This window comes from Hyperolius riggenbachi, chromosome 7, assembly GCF_040937935.1.
Source record: "Hyperolius riggenbachi isolate aHypRig1 chromosome 7, aHypRig1.pri, whole genome shotgun sequence".
Lineage (NCBI taxonomy): Eukaryota > Metazoa > Chordata > Amphibia > Anura > Hyperoliidae > Hyperolius > Hyperolius riggenbachi.
In genome coordinates this window covers 292,772,244-292,794,378 of record NC_090652.1, presented here as the reverse complement: position 1 = coordinate 292,794,378, position 22,135 = coordinate 292,772,244, and the positions used below count along the sequence as shown (strand labels likewise).

The following is a 22,135-nucleotide window of genomic DNA, read 5'->3' as shown; positions in this document are numbered from 1 at the left end:
TAGATTAAGTGCTGAGGGGAAGGCGAGAAAGGAGAGAACTCGAGAGGGTCGTAGATAAGAATAAAATGCGACCAGCGGCCAACTAATCGGTCAACAAATTTCCTGAGGCTAATAGGCTTCCTCTAGGCCAGACAAAATGGTGATTATCACTGCAAAACAAAACTCCTAAACAGGTGAAACTCGAAAAATTAGAATATGGTGCAAAAGTCCATTTATTTCAGTCATTCAACTTAAAAGCTGAAACTAATATATGAAATAGACTCCTTACATGCAAAGCTACAGGACGGAAATTGGTCGCATCGTCAATCGCGCATGTTGCAAGATGTCGGGCCGAAGTTGGTTGGTTTTACGGCGGCCGATTTTGAAATGAGTGACAAAACGAAACTGCCGATGCAATATATAAATGTGCCCCCCTCGTGTGTGCATTTATACCTTACCTGTCTGGTGTCACCCTCCACGCGGTGTCGCCAGGTTCCGCATACACTCATACACGCTAGCGGTGCATAGCCCCTGACGGCAGACGCTATACATTTACACATGTATGCGGCTGTTACCCGGCAAAAAGGACGGTCACTGCGCGGAGGCTGCTACAGGACAGGTAATGTATAAATGTACACACTTGGGGAGGGTGAACCACATTTGTACATTGGGGGGCCTCAGGGGGGGGGGGGGGGGGGGGCAGACGCGGCGGGCTCTGATCTGACGATTCCCTGAAGATTTCATGCTGAAATCAGACGGGAATCGGCCTGTAGTATATGGACCGTTTTGACAAGAGACAAATGTATCTCTTATCAGATTCGATTAGAGATAAATGTGTCTCTTTGTCGAATCTGCCCACAATCGTCAGGTCTGGGTGTTTCAAGTCCTACCCCATAGAGCCACATTAATCCATGTCATGCACTGATGAGGATCAACCAATCCAAAACAGTCTGTATGCATGTTGGATTATTCTGGATCTGTACAATTAACAAACTGACAGATCATTGCATTCCAGAGGTTCTGGAGGTGTAGTTAGCTTACAGGTACAACAAAGGATTAATTGTATACTCAGCCGTGAAGAATCACGGGAGACATCTGTTGTACATGAAAAGCAATATATTTCAAGCCTTTGTTTGTAATATAATTTTGGTGATTATGGTTTACAGTTTATGAGAACCCCAGAATCAAAATCTCAGAGCATTATTGTGAAAAGGTTCAATACTCTAGGCTGAAATTGTCAGCCTCTAATCAGCTGATTCATCCAAAACACCTGTAAAGGGTTCCTATTTCATACATTAGTTTCACCTTTTAAGTAGAATTACTGAAATGAATGTAATTTTGCACAATATTCTTATTTTTTGCGTTTCACCTGTATTTTCGTCCTGTTGGCGGATGTTTGTTTAGATGTAATAATCAGAAGCCCGGCTAAAGGTATGCCAGGTCAAAAGAGGAATTAACTTTTTTGTACTATCTCACAATTCTCCGACCATGTAAGGCCCCGTTCACACTGGGGATCGCAAAACGCTAGCAAATCGCCAGCGTTTGCGACGGGGATCACTTTGTGTACTGGACATTTCTATGATTTTTTTAAAGTGATTGCAATTCATGGCTTATTAACATTTCATTTGCTAAAATCCCGAAAAGATGCTGCACGCACCACGTTTTCCTTTTCCGCAAATCGCGAATCCCCAGCGACTGCTGAAGTGAGATCACTGCCATATACTTTTATTACCCTAGCGCTTTTCAAAGTGCGAGCGATCGCCGGCAATTCCAAAATCTGTAGAAAGTGCCTGCAAATCATCCAAGTATGAATGAAATCTTAAAGGGAACCTAAACTGAGAAGGATATGGATTTTTCCTTTTAAAATAATACCAGTTGCCCGACTCTCCTGCTGATCCTGTGTGTCTAATACTTTTAGCCACAGCCCCTCAACAAGCATGCAGATCAGGTGCTCTGACTGAAGTCAGACTGGACAGCTGCATGCTTGTTTCAGGTGTGTGATTCAGCCACTACTGTAGCCATAGAGACCAGCAGGACTGCCAGGCAACTGGTATTGTTTAAAAGGAAACATCCATATCCCTCTCAGTTAAGGTTCCCTTTAAAGTGCCAATGCACCACTCGATATTGGGATCCAATCGACCTTCTGATTCAAAGAATGATTGGGTGCGCCAGTAGCACCATTCCACTTTGAGGACTATTAGACTCCTGGCCATTCTCTCCCCCCATGTGTAATGTGTACCCCACCTCTGGGGTCCGTAGTGAGTGTGAAAGAAGTGCTTAGCTCACCTGTCCATTAACCCGCCTCCTCCAGAGTCCTGGGTCTTCTCTAAATCAGCGGCGGGCGCCTGTACCACGTGACCTGACGGCATGTGCGAGGTCAGTCACGTGGCATCAGGTCTCGGGGGGGGGAAAAGGTGCCCAGCAACAATGGAGAGAAGACAATAGAGGAGCCGTGCTAGTGGACAGGTGAGTTAAAGTGTACCAGAGCTCCTGTAAATAAAAAGATTTATACATACCTGGGGCTTCCCCCAGCCCCATCTGCTCCGATTGCTATCACACCACCGCCCTCCAGCTCAAGATGGGTGTGTGCCCTCCTTGCCCGCTATCTTGGTAAAGTGGGACTTTCTGGGTACCTAAAGGGGGGAATTCTCTGGCTACCTGAAGAGGAAAGGTCTCTGGCCACCTGAAGGAGTGGTGCTCTCTGACTACCTAAAGGGGGGGAACTCTCTGGCTAACTGAAGACATGGGGCTCTCTGGCTACTTAAATGGGGGCTCTCTAGCCACGTAATTGGGGGGGGGTGCTCCCTGTCTACTTAAATAAGGGCTCTCTGGCTAACTACAGGATGGGCTCCCTGGCTACCTACATGGGGGCCTCCATGACCACGCCCACATTCTCATACATGTTCACACCCTTTTTTTCTCGCACTGCAGGGCTCCTGTGGGATCTTTGTCCCTGGGTGCTCAAAATCCTAGCTACACCACTGGACATAATCCATCTTCTTCATATTCTGCCATCATTGCAGAGCCTCCTGTGAAGATCGTGAACACGGGTGATGACGTTGAGCACAAGTCTGTGAGCGGGGAGAGCGTTGTGCTGAGCTGTGAGTTGTCCAGGGAGGAGGCCGAGGTCCGCTGGTACAAGAATGGAGGGGAGGTAACAGAGAACGAGACTATAAGGCTGGAGGTGGATGGGAAACATCGCAGACTGATCATTACTACAGCAACGCAGGGTGACTCTGGGGAGTATATGTGTGACACAGGAGATGACTCCGTCTTCTATCACGTCTCAGTCACAGGTGAGTGAGACCAGATAAGCTTCACATTTTTTAATTCAAGTAATGCCATTTAGGAAAATGTGTGTGCAGTCAACTGCCAGCCACTGCATGTGCCTCAAGCCGGGAATGGGGCGGAGTTTTAATGCTGTCTCTTTAGGGGGAGTTACTGAGCTCTGGCTCATAAGAAACCACCCACGTATTTTTAGATACTCAGCTCCTATCAATCATGCTTTTTAATGTAATTACAGAAAGTCTAATACCACCCTAGTAAATTCTGCAATGAATTACAGATGTTTAAGATCCTTTTAATATCATAAGTTTTATTTATGTTATTTATCCTGCCTAGACTAAGCATAAGTACGCTTATGCGGTAAAGCCATTCTGATCAGGTACACAATGGAAACACTGAAGCAGTTCTCCAGTGCCGGGGGGGGGGGGGGGTTCATTGGCACTGGATTATTGGTAGCTGTTGCCAGTGATGCCGCGAGATCGGGTACTGCCGCCGAGCAGGTTTTTTTGGTGCCGGGTTATTGGCAAGGATATTTAGTTAAAGGGAACCTTAAACAAGATTTATATGGAAGCTGCCAGATTTATTTCCTTTTAAACAATACCAGTTGCCTGGCAGTCCAGCTGATCTATTTGGCTGAATCACACCAGAAACAAGCGTGCAGCTAATATTGTCAGATATGACAATAATGTCAGAAATACCTGATCTGCTGCATGCTTGTTCAGGGTTTACGGCTAAAAGTATTAGAGGCAGAGGATCAGCAGGGCTGCCATGCAACTAGTATAGCTTAAAAGGAGATAAATATGGCAACATTGGCAGCCTCCATATACCTCTCACTACATTTGTCTTTTAAGATGCATGTCCGGAAAACGGTGTAGGAAGATTTGGCAAGCGGGGGATAGCATTTAGGATAGCATTTGGCCTAGCGGCAGGAACATTCCACTAGTGTATCAGTAACGTTAGTGTTAGGTGTATCGGTTACTGTTATGCATTTTGGATATTGTAAATTTTACCGGTTATAGGGTAAAATAAGGCATATTGAAAGGAGGGTTAGTGTGAGGGATAATAGGGTTGGTGGAGGTTAAAAGGTTACTGTTGGGAATAATTGGAGAAACAAAACAACAAAACAAAACAAGAATGTTGGGAATATTGAGTTACTGAAATTCTCATATTCGGCAAACCCCTGCACCAAAAAGTGTTATTGCTAATACAAAATGTACGCCAGAAATGCATCCCTCAAAAGTGGACCCCGTTCTGCTGATTACCTCCGGATGTCTTCTGTCCCCCCAGATGCTCCAGTAAAAATCGTGAACACGTGTGACGACACAGAGCCCAGGTGTGTGAGCGGGGAGCGCGTGGCTCTGAGCTGCGAGGTGTCCCGTGAGAACGCCGCCGTGCTCTGGTACAAGGATGGGGAGGAGCTGGAGGAGAGTGATGACATCAGAATAGAGGTGGAGGGATGTCACCGCAGACTGATCCTCCTGTCTGCACAAGCGCAGGATTCCGGAGAGTATGTCTGTGACACTGGTGACGACTCCGTTTTCTACAACGTGTCGGTTAAAGGTCAGTTACTAGTGATTTAATTCTGTGTACTGAGGGGAACTGGACCAATCAAAATTATCAGGCTGTTGATTTGATTGGCCCAATTCCAAGTGCCCTGCAAGCAAGCTTTTGCGCAACCATAATTATCTGCATCGCATTGGCTATCCTATCTCTAGCCCCCAAAGCGAACATTTGTTGTGGATCATAGTCTTGAGGTGGGATAGAACTCCCAAAACTGTACCTAATGTCAGGTACAAAGAAGATCCATTCAAGACATTTCCTTTGTGTAAAAATGATGTTTACTTTGTGTGTTGAGAGCAGTATAAGCTTGTACAGCTCTGGTAATATATCCCCATATCAATGGGGACTTTAGAGAAAACACCTACCCTTCTCTCAGTTTCATCCTCACTGATAAAAGTGCCTGTTATCAGCTGTGATAAGAATCCCAGACTGAGCATTCAGTCTGGCTTTGCAGGGAATGATTATAGCTGAGTCATTATAGCAGAGCCACAAGGAGGCAGGCTTGGGCTTAAAAAGACACCAGAGAAGACAGACTCAGCTATAATCATTCCGTAGCAAAGCTCAGTCCGGGATTCTTAACAGAGGTGATAACAGTCAGATTACACAGAGAACAATGAAACAAATAGCAAATTAGGTGTTTACTGTCATGTTCCCACTGATTTATAAGGTAAAATACATGAGGGTGCTTCGTCTCTGGTTCCCTTTAACCCCAGCGTGATCCCCCGACCCCGGTACCAGCATTGCTATCTCACCTGTCCTGGGCACGCAGTTACGGTTGTTTCTTGCTCCCCATCTTCAAATCTCGCTGCCTGCCTCTTGTCACCAGCACGTCTTTACGCATCGTGCGGTGGATCACAAAATGCATACAGCGGGAGAGGGGAACAACGCACCACCGCTGGGACAGGTGAGATACCAATGCTGTTATAGTGAAGGGGCCCCGTGGAGCATGTCAGAGTTTATTGGGGAGATCGGGAAATGGGTGGCACCTGGCTTGGGGGCCCTGGGGTCTGAGTTTGCTGGGGGACCTCCAGGTTTACTTTGCCCCGGGGTCCCATTGGGTTTTGAACCGGCCCTGGTCCCAACCAGGAGAGGCGCTCTGCCTCTTTGCCTAGTCTCTTCCTTTTTCTCCAAGCTCACACCTTGGGCTTGATTCACTAAAGGGTGATAACTGTTTGCACAGCAGTTATCACGCGATTCCCGCGCGCGGCACTTTGCGTGCGTAAAACATGACTCCGTGTGATACGCAGAGCTTTTGCACTCGATCAGCTGTGCGAAGCAAGCGGCTGATCGCGCACAAAGCTCCGCTTACCACGCAGAGTAATGGTTTACGCGCGCAAAGTGCCGCGCGCGGGAATTGCGTGATAACTGCTGTGCAAACAGTTATCACCTTTTAGTGAATCAAGCCCCTTGGCTCTTATTCAATTCACTTTTTCCCCTAGGAGCAGGGCCGGATTTGTACTCTTTACCGCCCAAGCCCACTGTCACCAGCCGCCCTCCGTTCAGTATAGGTAGCGAGATGACCCCTATCCAGTTCCCTCCAGTATAGGTAGCCAGATGAACCCCCCCCCCCTCCTATATAGGTAGCCTGATGACTCCCTTAATCCCTCCCTTTCCCATTTCCCCTCTTTCAGTACAGCTCGCCTCCACACTGCAGCAGCCATCAGTGTCACTCACTTCTCTGCTTGTCTCCACTGCTGAAGCTTCCTCTTCCCCTCTGTTTCCAATGCTGCCCGCCACAACACAAACGTGCACAGATCAGGCACGTTTGTGTTGTGTTGATCGCCTGATCTCCCTGCATTGCAGCGCTTGCAAGCTTGCAAATGCTGCACCAAATTAGCCTGCTTCTTTCGGTGCCCATGCTCCTGTGGTGCCCTAGGCCATGGCCTTGGTGGCCTTGGCCTAAATCCGGCCCTTCCTAGGAGATCATTTTTTATCTTCAGTTCATAATAACTTTTCTGAACTCTGCAATTGAAAAAGTACCAAAAAGTGGTCGAAAAAGTACTGTCAAAATTATCCTGAGTATATCTGGCTTGCTGGTGGCTTAAAAATGTGTTTTGTAGATAAACGGAAAATGTATCCCCAGAGAGAAATCTCTGCAGAAAAGTTTCTTGAATAGGGGACCCTTATCTGTTTGTCTCACGAGTGATGTCTACATCGTCAAGAGGAGCAAATGGTGAAATAATTTGGTAGATACGTTTTGTGAGTCAAAACGTCTAAAGGGACATAACTGTAAATTGCTGTGAACAGTCTTACGTAAGGTAAAGCCTGCTACACACATCCAATTTTGATTGGGGGATCATTGTCCGATTTTACCACTTCGATGTAGTAAGAGAAGTTACCTACACAATCTGTTAGTATTCAAAATCTGTTGGCCCTCATATTATATAGAGGCAGTAATATTGGCAAATCGAAATCTATCTGTACATATTTAATATTCCTTTTCCTTCTGTCTTCCCACAGACCCCCCAGTTAAGATCATAAACCTGAACAATGACGCAGGACTCTCGTTTTCGAGTGGAGATCAGGTGGAGCTGAGATGTGAGGTGTCCCGGGAGAACGCCCTGGTGCGCTGGCGTAAGGATGAGGAGGAGTTACACGACAGCGATGACATCATACTGGAGGCGGACGGCTGTCATCGCAAACTCATCATTCCATCAGCCCAGACATCGCACTCCGGGGAATATACATGCGATGCTGTTGATGACTCCGCCTTTTTCAATGTGACAGTGACAGGTCAGTGTGATTGTCAATGAATGTAGCCCGGGAACCAAAATACTCATTTTTCCTGTTTATTATCAATCACATCTATCACATGCAAAGGGAAGGTCTGGCTATAAAGTGGATCGAAACCCAGGTCTTCCACTCTGCTCTCAAAGATAAGCAACAGCATAATAACCTTTACAGGAAAACATTTCCTTGTTACAGCTTATAGAGCTCCTTCAGAGATGCTGCAGCGTTGTTACTTCCTGGTTCGCTGGGAGCACAGAAAGGGTTAAAGTCCTGTGTTTACATATAGCCTGTCTGAAAGGCACACATCAGACAGAGAGGACAGCTCAAATTACAATGACTCAATACTTCCAGATAAAGGAGAATTAGCAAAAACATCAAGGAGGTGTGAACTGTCTGGCACTATAGTTTATTAATAGCAAAAAGAGGAACAAGATCATGGGACATGATGAAAAAGCAATAGCATTACATGCAGTTGGAGGCTGGCATGGCATCAGATAGTGTCATCACAAAAATTGGTGGTCACAAAAAGTGTTCAAGGGAGGCTATACCTGGGTGTGTGGAGGTTGCAGGTGTGGGCGCCAATCGGTGCACGGCCCTATGACCGTTTCACAGGGCTAAATGCCGAGCTTCATCTGAGGCGTGTAGTGCACAGTGTGTTTGGAACAGCAGCGGAGTTAAATGTGTGTCTGGAAAGAGACACGCTTCCGGTCCGCTGTGCTAAGCGCGCCCTTCCTCCCTCGCTGATTGGCCTGGAAATCTACTTCCTCTATACGAATGGTGGAATGCATGGCTATGCGGAAAAGAGACCCAGTGCAGGCGTCACTAGTGACGCTGCAACTACGTATCTAGAAGCCATGCGTCCACCTGAAGTTTTTTTTTTTGAAGTTTTAACTGTTTAAATTGTTTTTGCTCAATGTCGCATTCATTGAAGTATGCCAGAGATAAAATCTCTGAACTAGTGAACCTTTTTATCTCTTTCCTGCTCTCAGAAGCCATTTTCTGCTAGGAAAGTGTTTTATAGTTGGAATTTCTTATCAGCGAGGGTCACACTGTAGTCACTTCCTGTCTGAGTCAGGACTGAGTCAGTCACTTACATACCTGATATTTGACTCTTCCAGGCAGAGAAAGAAAAAAGGAACACAGCATAGTTATTAGTGTGCTAGGCACTGTACATACACATGTCTATCTCATTATGTCACACGTCACTTCGGGTATCCTTTAACACAAGCTATGCGCAATATGGATGACTTATTTCTCAGTAAAAGTAAAGTTGCATTACACCATTATTTGTGAAGAAGCTGTAAGTGTCAGTGACTCCTCTTCCCTCCCCAGATCCCCCTGTGAAGATTATAAACGTGTCTGATGACACAGACCACAGACACCTGAGCGGGGAGCCCATAGTGCTGAGCTGCGAGTTGTCCCGGGAGAATGGCCAGGTGCGCTGGCATCGGGAGGGGGTGGAGGTGGAAGAGAGCGCCACCATCAGGCTGGAGTCAGACGGCAGAACTCGCAGGCTGATCATCACATGTGCCAGACTAGAGGATTCTGGGGAATTTACCTGTGACACTGGTGACGATTCCATTTGCTACAACGTGACAGTCACAGGTCAGTGTGAATATAACCGACATCAGTATCATTGTCATTTTTTTGCAGGGTACTTACGTATTAAGCCATCTAGCAGAACAGCTTGTCCATTTGACACGTTGAAAATGTGTATTCTGTGAATGAAGTGCAGCTGATTCATCACAAATCAGCTGCATTATTTGATTTATAGCTCAGCGAACAATTTTGCCCTTATACAGAGAGGAACATTAGTATTTGAACACCCTGCGATTTTGCAAGTTCTCCCACTTAGGAAATCATGGATGGATCTGAAATCCGCATTGTAGGTGCGTTCCCACTGTGAGAGACGGCATTCAAAAAATTCAGGAAATCCCATTGTATGATTTTTTTAAAGAATATATACAGAGCATGCGCCGTACTTCCACGCCGGCCACCGTGATGACGCGAGGCGGCCGACGTGGTGACATCAGCCGCGTCATACCAGGAAGAAGGAGCCCGACACTCGGCCGAGTGTCGCCGGGCTGCCGCCGTCCAGCCATTCCGGAGCGGGGCCTAGGAGAGGAGCCAGGACGCCGTCGTGGGACCTCCCGACCAGCGCTGGACTAAAGAAAGCCCCGGGTAAGTACTATTTTACTTTTTAAGTAGAGCTCGGAGTCCCTTTAAAAATCATCCAATGTGATTCCCTGAATTTACTTTTTAAATGCTTTCTCTCACAGTGGGAACGCACCTACAATGTGATTTTCAGACCCCTCTATGACTATGATTTTTAAATGGGCGAACTTGCAAAAATCGCAGGGTGTTCAAATACTTATGTTCCTCACTGTATATATTTTGGTAGTAAAGTGGATTATCCTTCTGCAGAGCCCCCGGTGAAGATCCTGAATGCAGACGATGACACGGACGAGCGGTGCCTGAGCGGGGAGGAGCTGGTGCTGAGCTGCGAGTTGTCCCGGGAGAATGTCGCAGTGCGCTGGTACAAGGATGGCGAGAGAGTAGAAGAAAGCCAGAGGATCAGGATGGACTGTGACGGGAGACACCGCAGACTCGTCATCCACTCCGCCCAGCCGTGTGACTCCGGGGAGTTCGTCTGCGATGCTGGGGACGATTCCATCTTCTACAATGTGACAGTGACAGGTAAAACGTCTCCATGTGACGCTTTTCTGGCCAGCCCACTTCATGTCACACAGATCACATGACTCGGTGACCCCAAGTGTGGCTCGTTGCCTGTGAGAACCCCAAACACTGAACTGGGCTCTCTGCACAGAGGTCTCTGCATGCCATACAGTGAGGGAAAGAAGTATTTTACCGCCTGCTCTATAATTATCAGAGCAGGATCATCCACCAGGCAACCTAGCCACTAGCCAGGTGCTTGGGGCCTAGTGGGTGCCAAAGGGCCCACCTGCCACCTTATTTGACCTCTCTACACTTCAGCTTTCCAAAAGGACCACAACGGGGCCTCAAATCTATTACCTTGCCTAGGGCCCCGTTACATCTCAACCTTTTGGGGACTGCTGTAGGTAAATCATACACCGCACTTGTGGCTGTCTAAGCCTGATGAGGCGCAACACTTACGCCACCGGCAATTTTCACTCCGGACGCGATCGTGCGCACACGAGAGGGGAGATTAAGTTGTCATATGACAGCTGACATCTCCCTTCAGGGATCAGGAGCCATTGCAATTGGCTCCTAATCACGTGATCTCTATGATCGCCTGCGGATCATAGTGATCACTTACAGAGCTGCGGCGGTAGGGGGGGGGAAGAAGAGGATCCACTCACCTTCCTGACGTTCCCCTGGCGATCATCGCTCCCCTCCGCTCTGGCATCCCCGCCCGTTCTGAAGTAAGTGTCGGGTCCCGGTTTGATGACATCATCAAGCCGTGACCCAGGACTTAACGGCAGTGTGAGTGAGGATGCCGGCCAGAGTGGAGGGGGCTACAGCTGCTCATCGCTGGAGCCTGGGAGGTGAGTAAAGGCTTCTGGAAAATAGGGGGAACACTGGGCACACAGGGAACACCATGCCCAGCCATCTACAGTGGGGATCCGGGTGCCTGACCCCCACCCCCCCAAATGCGCCCCCTGCATGTAAAATGGCCTGGCCCTTAAGGGAGGTTAGGCAGCTGGTCCCCAAAGGGTTAATCTATCTCTGATTGTTATGGTGGTTTACTGTAGCTGTAAGAGGCAGAATAACAACAAAAGAACCCTCCAGAACCTAGTGGCCGAGATGGCTAATTTTGGCCCATAGCTGCCCTGATGATTTGAGCGCCACCATAGGCCATAATGCGGTCCCATTGATTGCTGGAGCATAATTTTGGGGAAAAAACACTAGGCAATTCCGCCACTGGCATAAGCCGGTGCCCAAATGACACGTTCCCCCATTTGCGTTTGATTCAAGCAAATGCTCTCCCTGACGTAAGCAGTGCTGTATTATGATTATGGCTGTACTATAACCAAAGTAGAGTTTTCTTTCAAAACACGTGCATGAAATAGAGGCGTGAGGAAAAATGGGCACTGGGTGAAGCCGATTGAAGTCTAAATGATAAATACCATTGTGAATTGGGCGCCAAATAAAAAAGAAAAAATATTTACAGTGGTAATGGCGATAGTAGAACATTGGTAAAAGTTACAGATGTTTTACTACAGCTACAGCAACCCTACTCTCACACAGAACCCTCCCCCCTCTGATGCCTAACCCCAACCCCCCCCCCTTCCTGACGCCTAACCCTAAACCCAGTTCCTGAGGCCTAACACCCTTCCTGAGGCCTAACCATAAAACCCCCTTCCTGAGGCCTTACCATAAAACCCCCTTCCTGAGGCCTTACCATAAAACCCCCTTCCTGAGGCCTAACCATAAAACCCCCTTCCTGAGGCCTAACCATAAAACCCCCTTCCTGAGGCCTAACCATAAAACCCCCTTCCTGATGCCTAACCCTAAGACTCCCATCCCGATGCCTAACCCTAATACCCCCCTTCTTGACGCCTAACCCTAAAACCCCCCTTCGAATTTAATGATACATTTCAAAATGAAAATTTTCAAAAATTAAATTTTTTTTATTTATCGCTATTTATCAGGAGCCCAAATTTCTGCTTCTGTTGCCCAGCCCAATAGCCGATATTTGCATTAGCTCCAATGGCAGCACCCGAAATTGTCCATTAGCCGCAGCCGCCCATATTTCCTGCTTCCCTTTAAACAGTCGATCCCAATCTATCAGTGACGGAAAGCCTCTCACTTGTATCTTCATCACTGCAGTTCAAACACTAATGAAAAACAAAACATAAAAATCACAAAGCATAAAAGCTTTTACTATAAAATTCCCATGATATAAAAACATAAGAAGCTGGAATACACTGTAAAGCTGTACATCAGATTATAGGCACAGAGAGAGAGAGCGATCAGTGTAAGATCTTCAAACGCATGCTGAGCAGCATGTGATGGCGGCGTCCCGACATCCCGATCGTCTCGTTTTCACCTCCTCGGGGGTTCCTCTTATGTTTTATAATGTAGGAATTGTAGAACAAAGACTTCCGCACGCTATGAAAGTGCTTCTGCCATGGAGATAAAAGTGGAAGAATTTGCTGGGCTTTTACATTGATGTTACACCCTACAAAATTGAGAAAACAAACAGTGGGACTAGTGCCGACTAGCTCAGCACCAGCCTGCATGCCCTGTCCAGCATTAAGCCATTCATTTCTGATTGGCCAACCACTAATTTATTCTACCACCTCCTATCATGAAGCCACCTGAATCAAAGTCTAGGGGGCGGAGTTTGGACAAACCGTTTCGGCCACCTGTAGCCTGCCTCCTCTCCTCTCTCCCGCCAGCCTTCCTTGCACACACACTACCCTCCTCATCTACGCATCCCTGAATCTCCACTCTCATTCGATTGATGGCACCCTGCTGCCCTTCCCTATGACATCATAAGCAGGTGAGGTGTCGATATATGACTATTGTTGAGGCATGCAACGGTAAAACCCCATCACCGGCCTCTGTGTCAGAGGTGCTTGGCCCAAACTGAGACCTGCATTTGCCATATACTCCTACCCCATTGCCTGATGAAGCAGGGTCATACTTGTGAAACGTGTTGCAAAGAACCTTGAAGTGTATCAATAAATTTTAATATGTTTTTGTGTCTACTTGGAGGAGCTAAGTCCACCACTGCCTCCCCATGTTTTAAAAGTTTTATCTATTTTTACTCTTTTGGCGCCTCTGTTCACCTTGTACTATGGGGTAGGAAGGGTAAATGTGAGGTGTGTGTGTGTGGGCTGGGGGGAGGGTGGTGATTGTTAAAGTTAAGCATTGGTAAGGGGGGTTGGGTTGATTAAGGTTAGGCGTGAAGGCGGGGGGGTTAGTTAAAGGGAACCTAAACTGAGAAGGATATGGATTTTTCCTTTTAAAATATTACCAGTTGCCTGACTCTCCTGTTGATCCTGTGTCTCTAATACTCTTAGCCACAACCCCTGAACAAGCATGGAGATCAGGTGCTCTGACTGCAGTCAGACTGGATTAGCTTCATGCTTGTTTCAGGTGTGTGATTCAGCCACTACTAATGCATGAGAGATCAGCAGGGCTGCCAGGCAACTGGTATTGTTTAAAAGGAAACATCCACATCCCTCTCAGTTTAGGTTCCCTTTAAGTTTAGGCATCTGGAGTGGGAGGGATCAGCGTGAGAATAGGCTTAGATTTAGCTATAGTAAAATATTGGTATTTAATGCCGATATTCTGCTATCGTTTTTACACTTTAATGGGAAAATATTGGTGCATTTACCTATATTCTACTATCGGGATTACTGGGTGCCCAAATTTCCGTGCGCCCTTTTTAGACATACGCCTGGCACAGACCACAGGACACCTTCAGAGATGTAGAGGAGTCTATGCCTCGCCTCCATGAGTTGGTGTTTGAGGGTGGCTTACGCTATTTAAGGCAAAATGTTTTAACACATATGAAACTGTAAAATTACAGTGCATGCCATTTAAACACAGTGGCAAAGTGAATGGGAAGGTTTATGGAGTCAATCATTAACATACATTTCAGGAGATCTGCAGTTGATTACTGGTTGCCTTATAGCACATAGGAGGCCTGTGATGTAAATATTCCATTTCTGTACATTTCCACCAGCGGCGTGCCGGCCAGTGACCACTAATTACCGCAGCAGAGCTGACAGGTGGGCAGATTTATGTCTTGGCCTGACATTATTAGTGCCTGTCTGTCCCTAAGCTCAGTAAGCTGCTGTAATTCATGTAGTTAGAAGCAGTTCTTGCCGTCTTTCACAGACCCGGCTAGTGCATCAATCACCGGTTTATGAGTTCTAAGGATAATGGTGGAGGAACGACACAGCAAAGAGCACAGGACAAGGAGCATTGTAAACCCCGAAACAAAAGAGGAGAGCAATTGGTCATTGGTGGGATAACATAACATAAGATGGAGACCGTGCGTCAGAGGCCAAGAACTGGTCACATACCAGGCTGGTTGGGTTGACAACCCGGCACCGGTGTAAAGGTAAAAAAAAATATTGGGATTGTTTGAATTTCCCAAGATGAAGGGGGGCTCTAGTCAAATTGAAACTCTAGCCAGGATTTCAGTCCTGGTTCACTACGACATCTCCAGGTATCTCCACTGTGGATAACCATCAGTGATGCTGCAAGCCAGGTATGGGTTACTTAACTACTTGTGTACCAGCAGTCTCTGGCCCTAAAGGTGCACACATGCCCTACCAGCGGCAACGATGGGTCCGCCGGACCCTCCCGCTGGGCGGACGTTCAGCCGACAGTAGTGCGTGTGTACACGCTGTCGGCGGACTGATAAGGCTGTTTCTGAACTATCACACGAACGATGTTTAACGACACCTGGGGTTAACGACCACCACGGTGGATCTGATCCCTGACAACTCTGCGCAAAGTATCGCAATCGTTGACTTCTTGTTCGTGCCCACCGTGTGACCAGGGATGCTCATCCGGATTCCGGATAGCCGGGTAACCCGGATATCCGAACATTTTTATGCTATCTGACTGGATTCGGATTCCAGATCATTGGGCCCAAATCCGGATAGCTATCTGCGGATATTTGGCCGCATAACCCGGATATCCGCAAAAATCTGGATTCGAAATACTGTAACTAAGGTGATGACATCCTGGAGCCAATCAGAGGGCTCCCAGCAGAAGCCCTAGCAACCAATCACAGAGGGGAACCCTGGCCAGCCCCACCTGACCTCATTGAGCCAATCAGAGGCCTCCCAGCCTAAGCCCTGCACCAGCCTAAGCCCTGTCACCCAATCACAGAAAGGAACATTGTCCAGCCCCTTTTGTATAATAAGGAGGGCTGCCATGATCAGACAGATCGTCCTTGCTTGCTGAATGCTCACTGAGAGACATGCTCCAGTGCTGGTGGCCTAGCAGCAAGGGCTGTACACATTTAAACTAGCTGTTCAGTGATTAACCTCTTCACTACTATCATTACTCTATTGTTAAATTGTTCATTAGCTTGATTGATGTCTCATAGTGTGACAGTTAGAGTGAGTGCTCCAGTGCTGCTGGGCCAAGGGCTGTACACAGTGATAAGCTGTTCAGTGGTTAACCCCTTCCCTATCACTACACTATTGTTAAATCATTTATTAGCTTGATGTCATCTGTGTGACAGTCAGAGTGTGTGCTGCATGCAGCTGCTATGTGTCTGTGTGTGTGCTGTGCACAGACCAGGCCAGCTGCTGCATGCTGGCCAGGCATTATGCTGGGAATAGACGGTCAATCGAGCCATTAGATGGCTCGATTGATAAGTTCCGACATGTCCGATCACCCGCCGGATCGATTCCGCGCGCGGGACAATGGGAAAAGATAAGGAAGAACAAGGGCCCGCGGGGACGAGCTGGAATCGATCCAAGCGCGTGCGGGGACGAGCGGGCGGCATAATCGAACGGTACAAACATACCGTGCCACGTGACACTTGGCAGTGCCACGTGAGACGTGCTAAGTGCCAATTGCCACATGCCACTTCCGGCATGCTCCTGGCACTCGTTACACCTGCTGCTGCTGCATTGCCCTGCTCCTGCTGCCTGTGCAGCTCCCACCGCCAGGCCAGGGTGCCACAGGCCACTGATACCACCTATATTAACCCAAAACACAATTGCTGCGTAATTTTTTGGAGTTGTCTTGGCTGAAAACTGTCATGCCCCAGATGTGCGGTTGGACTTTGGACACAATGTGGGCTGCACGACCGCTGTCTGGAACCTAGTCCTAATGTTGACAGCCATTTTTTTTTTCGGGGGGGGGGGGGTGGATTTTAAGTCCCCACATCATCAATTAGTGTTCCCCTTTAAAATATAATGATGCTACATACCTCATTTACCCTTAAAAAAGTTTTTTCTATCCGGATATCTGAATCTGACCGGATGGCCCGGATAATACGTTTGGATATCCGCATGAACGCGGATATCTGAACGTTCGGATTCGGACATCCGATCCGATCCGGATATCTGGGTATTTGGATCTGGATCAATTCGGATTTTAAAAAGTACTATCCGAGCACCCGTGCGTGTGACGTCACATGTACCCGCCCTCCAGCCGGAAGATGGATTGTGGAACATTGCTGAATCCACCTTCCTCAATCGGGTGGTGAGAATTTAGCTTAACCACTTCGGGACCACAGTCTTTTCGCCCCTTAAGGACCAGAGCCTTTTTCTCCATTCAGACCACTGCAGCTTTCACGGTTTATTGCTCGGTCATACAACCTACCACCTAAATGAATTTTACCTCCTTTTCTTGTCACTAATACAGCTTTCTTTTGATGCTATTTGATTGCTGCTGCGAGTTTTACTTTTTATTATATTCATCAAAAAAGACATGAATTTTGTCAAAAAAATGACTTTTTTAACTTTCTGTGCTGACATTTTTCAAATAAAGTAAAATTTCCTATACATTTGAGCGCGAAAGTTATTCTGCTACATGTCTTTGATAAAAAAAAAAACATTCAGTGTATATTTATTGGATTGGGTAAAAGTTATAGCGTTTACAAACTATGGTGCCAAAAGTGAATTTTCCCATTTTCAAGCATCTCTGACTTTTCTGCGCACCTGTCATGTTTCATGAGGGGCTAAAATTCCAGGATAGTACAAATACCCCCCAAATGACCCCATTTTGGAAAGAAGACATCCCAAAGTATTCAGTGAGAGGCATGGTGAGTTCATAGAAGATTTTATTTTTTGTCACAAGTTAGCGGAAAATGACAGTTTGTGACAAAAAAAAAAAAAAAAAAAAAGTTTCCATTTCTTCTAACTTGCGACAAAAAAAAATGAAATCTGCCACGGACTCACTATGCTCCTCTCTGAATACCTTGAAGTGTCTACTTTCCAGAATGGGGTCATTTGTGGGGTGTGTTTACTGTCCTGGCATTTGGGGGGTGCCTAATTGTAAGCACCCCTGTAAAGCCTAAAGATGCTCATTGGACTTTGGGCCCCTTAGCGCAGTTAGGCCGCAAAAAAGTGCCACACATGTGGTATTGCCGTACTCAGGAAAAGTAGTATAATGTGTTTTGGGGTGTATTTTTACACATACACATGCTGGGTGGGAGAAATATCTCCGTAAATGACAATTTTTTTATTTTTTTTACACACAATTGTCTATTTATAGAGATATTTCTCCCACTCAGCATGGGTATGTGGAAAAATACACCCCAAAACACATTATACTACTTCTCCTGAGTACGGCGATACCACATGTGTGGCACTTTTTTGCACCCTAACTGCGCTAAGGGGCCCAAAGTCCAATGAGTACCTTTAGGATTTCACAGGTCATTTTGAGAAATTTCGTTTCAAGACTACTCCTCACGGTTTAGGGCCCCTAAAATGCCAGGACAGTATAGGAACCCCACAAATTACCCCATTTTAGAAAGAAGACACCCCAAGGTATTCCGTTAGATGTATGGTGAGTTCATAGAAGATTTTTTTTTTTTGTCACAAGTTAGCGGAAATTGATTTTAATTGTTTTTTTTCACAAAGTGTCATTTTCCGCTAACTTGTGACAAAAAATAAAATCTTCTATGAACTCGCCATTCTCCTAACGGAATACCTTGGGGTGTCTTCTTTCTAAAATGGAGTCATTTGTGGGGTTCCTATACTGCCCTGGCATTTTAGGGGCCCTAAACCGTGAGGAGTAGTCTTGAAACCAAATGTGGCAAAATGACCTGTGAAATCCTAAAGGTACTCATTGGACTTTGGGCCCCTTAGCGCACTTAGGGTGCAAAAAAGTGCCACACATGTGGTACCGCCGTACTCAGGAGAAGTAGTATAATGTGTTTTGGGGTGTATTTTTACACATACCCATGCTGGGTGGGAGAAATATCTCTGTAAATGACAATTATTTGATTTTTTTTACACACAATTGTCCATTTACAGAGAGATTTCTCCCACCCAGCATGGGTATGTATAAAAATACACCCCAAAACACATTATACTACTTCTTCTGAGTACGGCGATACCACATGTGTGACACTTTTTTGCAACCTAGGTGCGCTAAGGGGCCTAACGTCCTATTCACAGGTCATTTTGAGGCATTTGGATTCTAGACTACTCCTCACGGTTTAGGGCCCCTAAAATGCCAGGGCAGTATAGGAACCCCACAAGTGACCCCATTTTAGAAAGAAGACACCCCAAGGTATTCTGTTAGGAGTATGGTGAGTTCATAGAAGATTTTTTTTTTGTCACAAGTTAGCGGAAAATGACACTTTGTGAAAAAAAAAACAATACATATCAATTTCCGCTAACTTGTGACAAAAAATAAAATCTTCTATGAACTCATCATACACCTAAAAGAATACCTTGGGGTGTCTTCTTTCTAAAATGGGGTCACTTGTGGGGTTCCTATACTGCCCTGGCATTTTAGGGGCCCTAAACCGTGAGGAGTAGTCTTGAACCCAAATGTCTCAAAATGACCTGTGAAATCCTAAAGGTACTCATTGGACTTTGGGCCCCTTAGCACAGTTAGGCTGCAAAAAAGTGTCACACATGTGGTATCGCCGTACTCAGAAGAAGTAGTATAATGTGTTTTGTGGTGTATTTTTACATATAACCATGCTGGGTGGGAGAAATATCTCTGTAAATGACACATTTTTTTATTTGTTTTACACACAATTGTCCATTTACAGAGAGATTTCTCCCACCCAGCATGGGTATGTGTAAAAATACACCACAAAACACATTATACTACTTCTCCTGAGTATGGCGATACCACATGTGTGACACTTTTTTGCAGCCTAGGTGCGCTAAGGGGCCCAACGTCCTATTCACAGGTCATTTTGAGGCATTTGTTTTCTAGACTACTCCTCACGGTTTAGGGCCCCTAAAATGCCAGGGCAGTATAGGAACCCCACAAGTGACCCCATTTTAGAAAGAAGACACCCCAAGGTATTCCGTTAGGGGTATGGTGAGTTCATAGAAGATTTTATTTTTTCTCACAAGTTAGTGAAAAATGACACTTTGTGAAAAAAACAATAACAATCCAATTTCCGCTAACTTTTGACAAAAAATAAAATATTCTATGAACTCATCATACACCTAACAGAATACCTTGGGGTGTCTTCTTTCTAAAATGGGGTCACTTGTGGGGTTCCTATACTGCCCTGGCATTTTACGGGCCCAAAACTGTGAGTAGTCTGGAAACCAAATTTCTCAAAATGACTGTTCAGGGGTATAAGCATCTGCAAATTTTGATGACAGGTGGTCTATGAGGGGGCAAATTTTGTGGAATCGGTCATAAGCAGGGTGGCCTCTTAGATGACAGGATGTATTGGGCCTGATCTGATGGATAGGAGTGCTAGGGGGGTGACAGGAGGTGATTGATGGGTGTCTCAGGGGGCGGTTAGAGGGGAAAATAGATGCAATCAATGCACTGGGGAGGTGATCGGAAGGGGGTCTGAGGGGGATCTGAGGGTTTGGCCGAGTGATCAGGAGCCCACACGGGGCAAATTAGGGCCTGATCTGATGGGTAGGTGTGCTAGGGGGTGACAGGAGGTGATTGATGGGTGTCTCAAGGTGTGATTAGAGGGGGGAAATAGATGCAAGCAATGCACTGGCGAGGTGATCAGGGCTGGGGTCTGAGGGCGTTCTGAGGTGTGGGCGGGTGATTGGGTGCCCGCAAGGGGCAGATTAGGGTCTAATCTGATGGGTAACAGTGACAGGTGGTGATGGGGGTGATTGATGGGTAATTAGTGGGTGTTTAGAGGAGAGAATAGATGTAAACAATGGATTTGGGAGGTGATCTGATGTCGGATCTGCGGGCGATCTATTGGTGTGGGTGGGTGATCAGATTGCCCGCAAGGGGCAGGTTAGGGGCTGATTGATGGGTGGCAGTGACAGGGGGTGATTGATGGGTGGCAGTGACAGGGGGTGATTGATGGGTGATTGACAGGTAATCAGTGGGTTATTACAGGGGAGAACAGATGTAAATATTGCACGGGCGAATTGATAAGGGGGGGGGGTCTGAGGGCAATCTGAGCGTGTGGGCAGGTGATTGGGTGCCCGCAAGGGGCAGATTAGGGTCTAATCTGATGGGTAACAGTGACAGGTGGTGATAGGGGGTGATTGATGGGTAATTAGTGGGTGTTTAGAGGAGAGAATAGATGTAAACAATGGATTTGGGAGGTGATCTGATGTCGGATCTGCGGGCGATCTATTGGTGTGGGTGGGTGATCAGATTGCCCGCAAGGGGCAGGTTAGGGGCTGATTGATGGGTGGCAGTGACAGGGGGTGATTGATGGGTGGCAGTGACAGGGGGTGATTGATGGGTGATTGACAGGTAATCAGTGGGTTATTACAGGGGAGAACAGATGTAAATATTGCACGGGCGAATTGATAAGGGGGGGGGGGGTCTGAGGGCAATCTGAGCGTGTGGGCAGGTGATTGGGTGCCCGCAAGGGGCAGATTAGGGTCTAATCTGATGGGTAACAGTGACAGGTGGTGATGGGGGTTATTGATGGGTAATTAGTGGGTGTTTAGAGGAGAGAATAGATGTAAACAATGGATTTGGGAGGTGATCTGATGTCGGATCTGCGGGCGATCTATTGGTGTGGGGGGGTGATCAGATTGCCCGCAAGGGGCAGATCAGGGGCTGATTGATGGGTGGCAGTGACAGGGGGTGATTGACGGGTGATTGACAGGTGATTGACAGGTGATTGACAGGTGATTGACAGGTGATCAGGGGGGATAGATGCATACAGTACACGGGGGGGGGGGTCTGGGGGGGGGTCTGGGGAGAATCTGAGGGGTGGGGGGGTGATCAGGAGGGAGTAGGGGGCAGATTAGGGACTTAAAAAAAAAATAGCGTTGACAGATAGTGACAGGGAGTGATTGATGGGTGATTAGGGGGGTGACTGGGTGCAAACAGTGGTCTGGGGGGTGGGCAGGGGGGGGTCTGAGGGGTGCTGTGGGCGATCAGGGGGCAGGGGGGGGGAAATCAGTGTGCTTGGGTGCAGACTAGGGTGGCTGCAGCCTGCCCTGGTGGTCCCTCGGACACTGGGACCACCAGGGCAGGAGGCAGCCAGTATAATAGGCTTTGTATACATTACAAAGCCTATTATACACTGTTGCAGCGGCGATCCGGATGCCAGTAACCCGCCGGCGCTTCCGAACGGCCGGCGGGTTACGGCGAACGGGGGGCGGAGCCAGTCCCCGGCGGCTGATCGCGTCACGAATGACGCGATCGCCGCATAGCCACTCCCGCAGCCGCCCCCGCCGATGGGCGTATTGCGGTCGTTTGGGACCGGTCTTTGCCGCCGCCCATCGGCTGGGGGCGGTCGTTAAGTGGTTAAAGGGGAACTTCAGCCTAAACAAACATACTGTCATCAAGTTACATTAGTTATGTTAATTAGAATAGATAGGTAATATAATCTCTTACCCACCCTGTTTTAAAAGAACAGGCAAATCTTTGTCATGGGGGCAGCCATCTTTTTGGTTGACAGGAGGTGACAAGGAGCAGGAGACGCAGTTCCAACTGTCCTGTGTCCTGATTTCCCCTCCCAGCTGCAGTCGCTAGG

General features: G+C 47.2%; 1 protein-coding gene across 3 annotated transcripts in view; it reads left to right on the top strand.

The window, feature by feature from the left end:
- Positions 1–22,135, top strand: part of OBSL1 (obscurin like cytoskeletal adaptor 1) — a 144,070-nt gene that overhangs the window by 49,691 nt on the left and 72,244 nt on the right. For all 3 annotated transcript variants that reach the window (XM_068245951.1, XM_068245950.1, XM_068245952.1), the window contains exons 8-12: positions 3,003–3,275; positions 4,552–4,824; positions 7,285–7,557; positions 8,887–9,159; positions 9,979–10,251. In XM_068245951.1, coding sequence (XP_068102052.1) covers positions 3,003–3,275; positions 4,552–4,824; positions 7,285–7,557; positions 8,887–9,159; positions 9,979–10,251 — 1,365 coding nt within the window. The remainder of the gene's footprint in view (positions 1–3,002; positions 3,276–4,551; positions 4,825–7,284; positions 7,558–8,886; positions 9,160–9,978; positions 10,252–22,135) is intronic.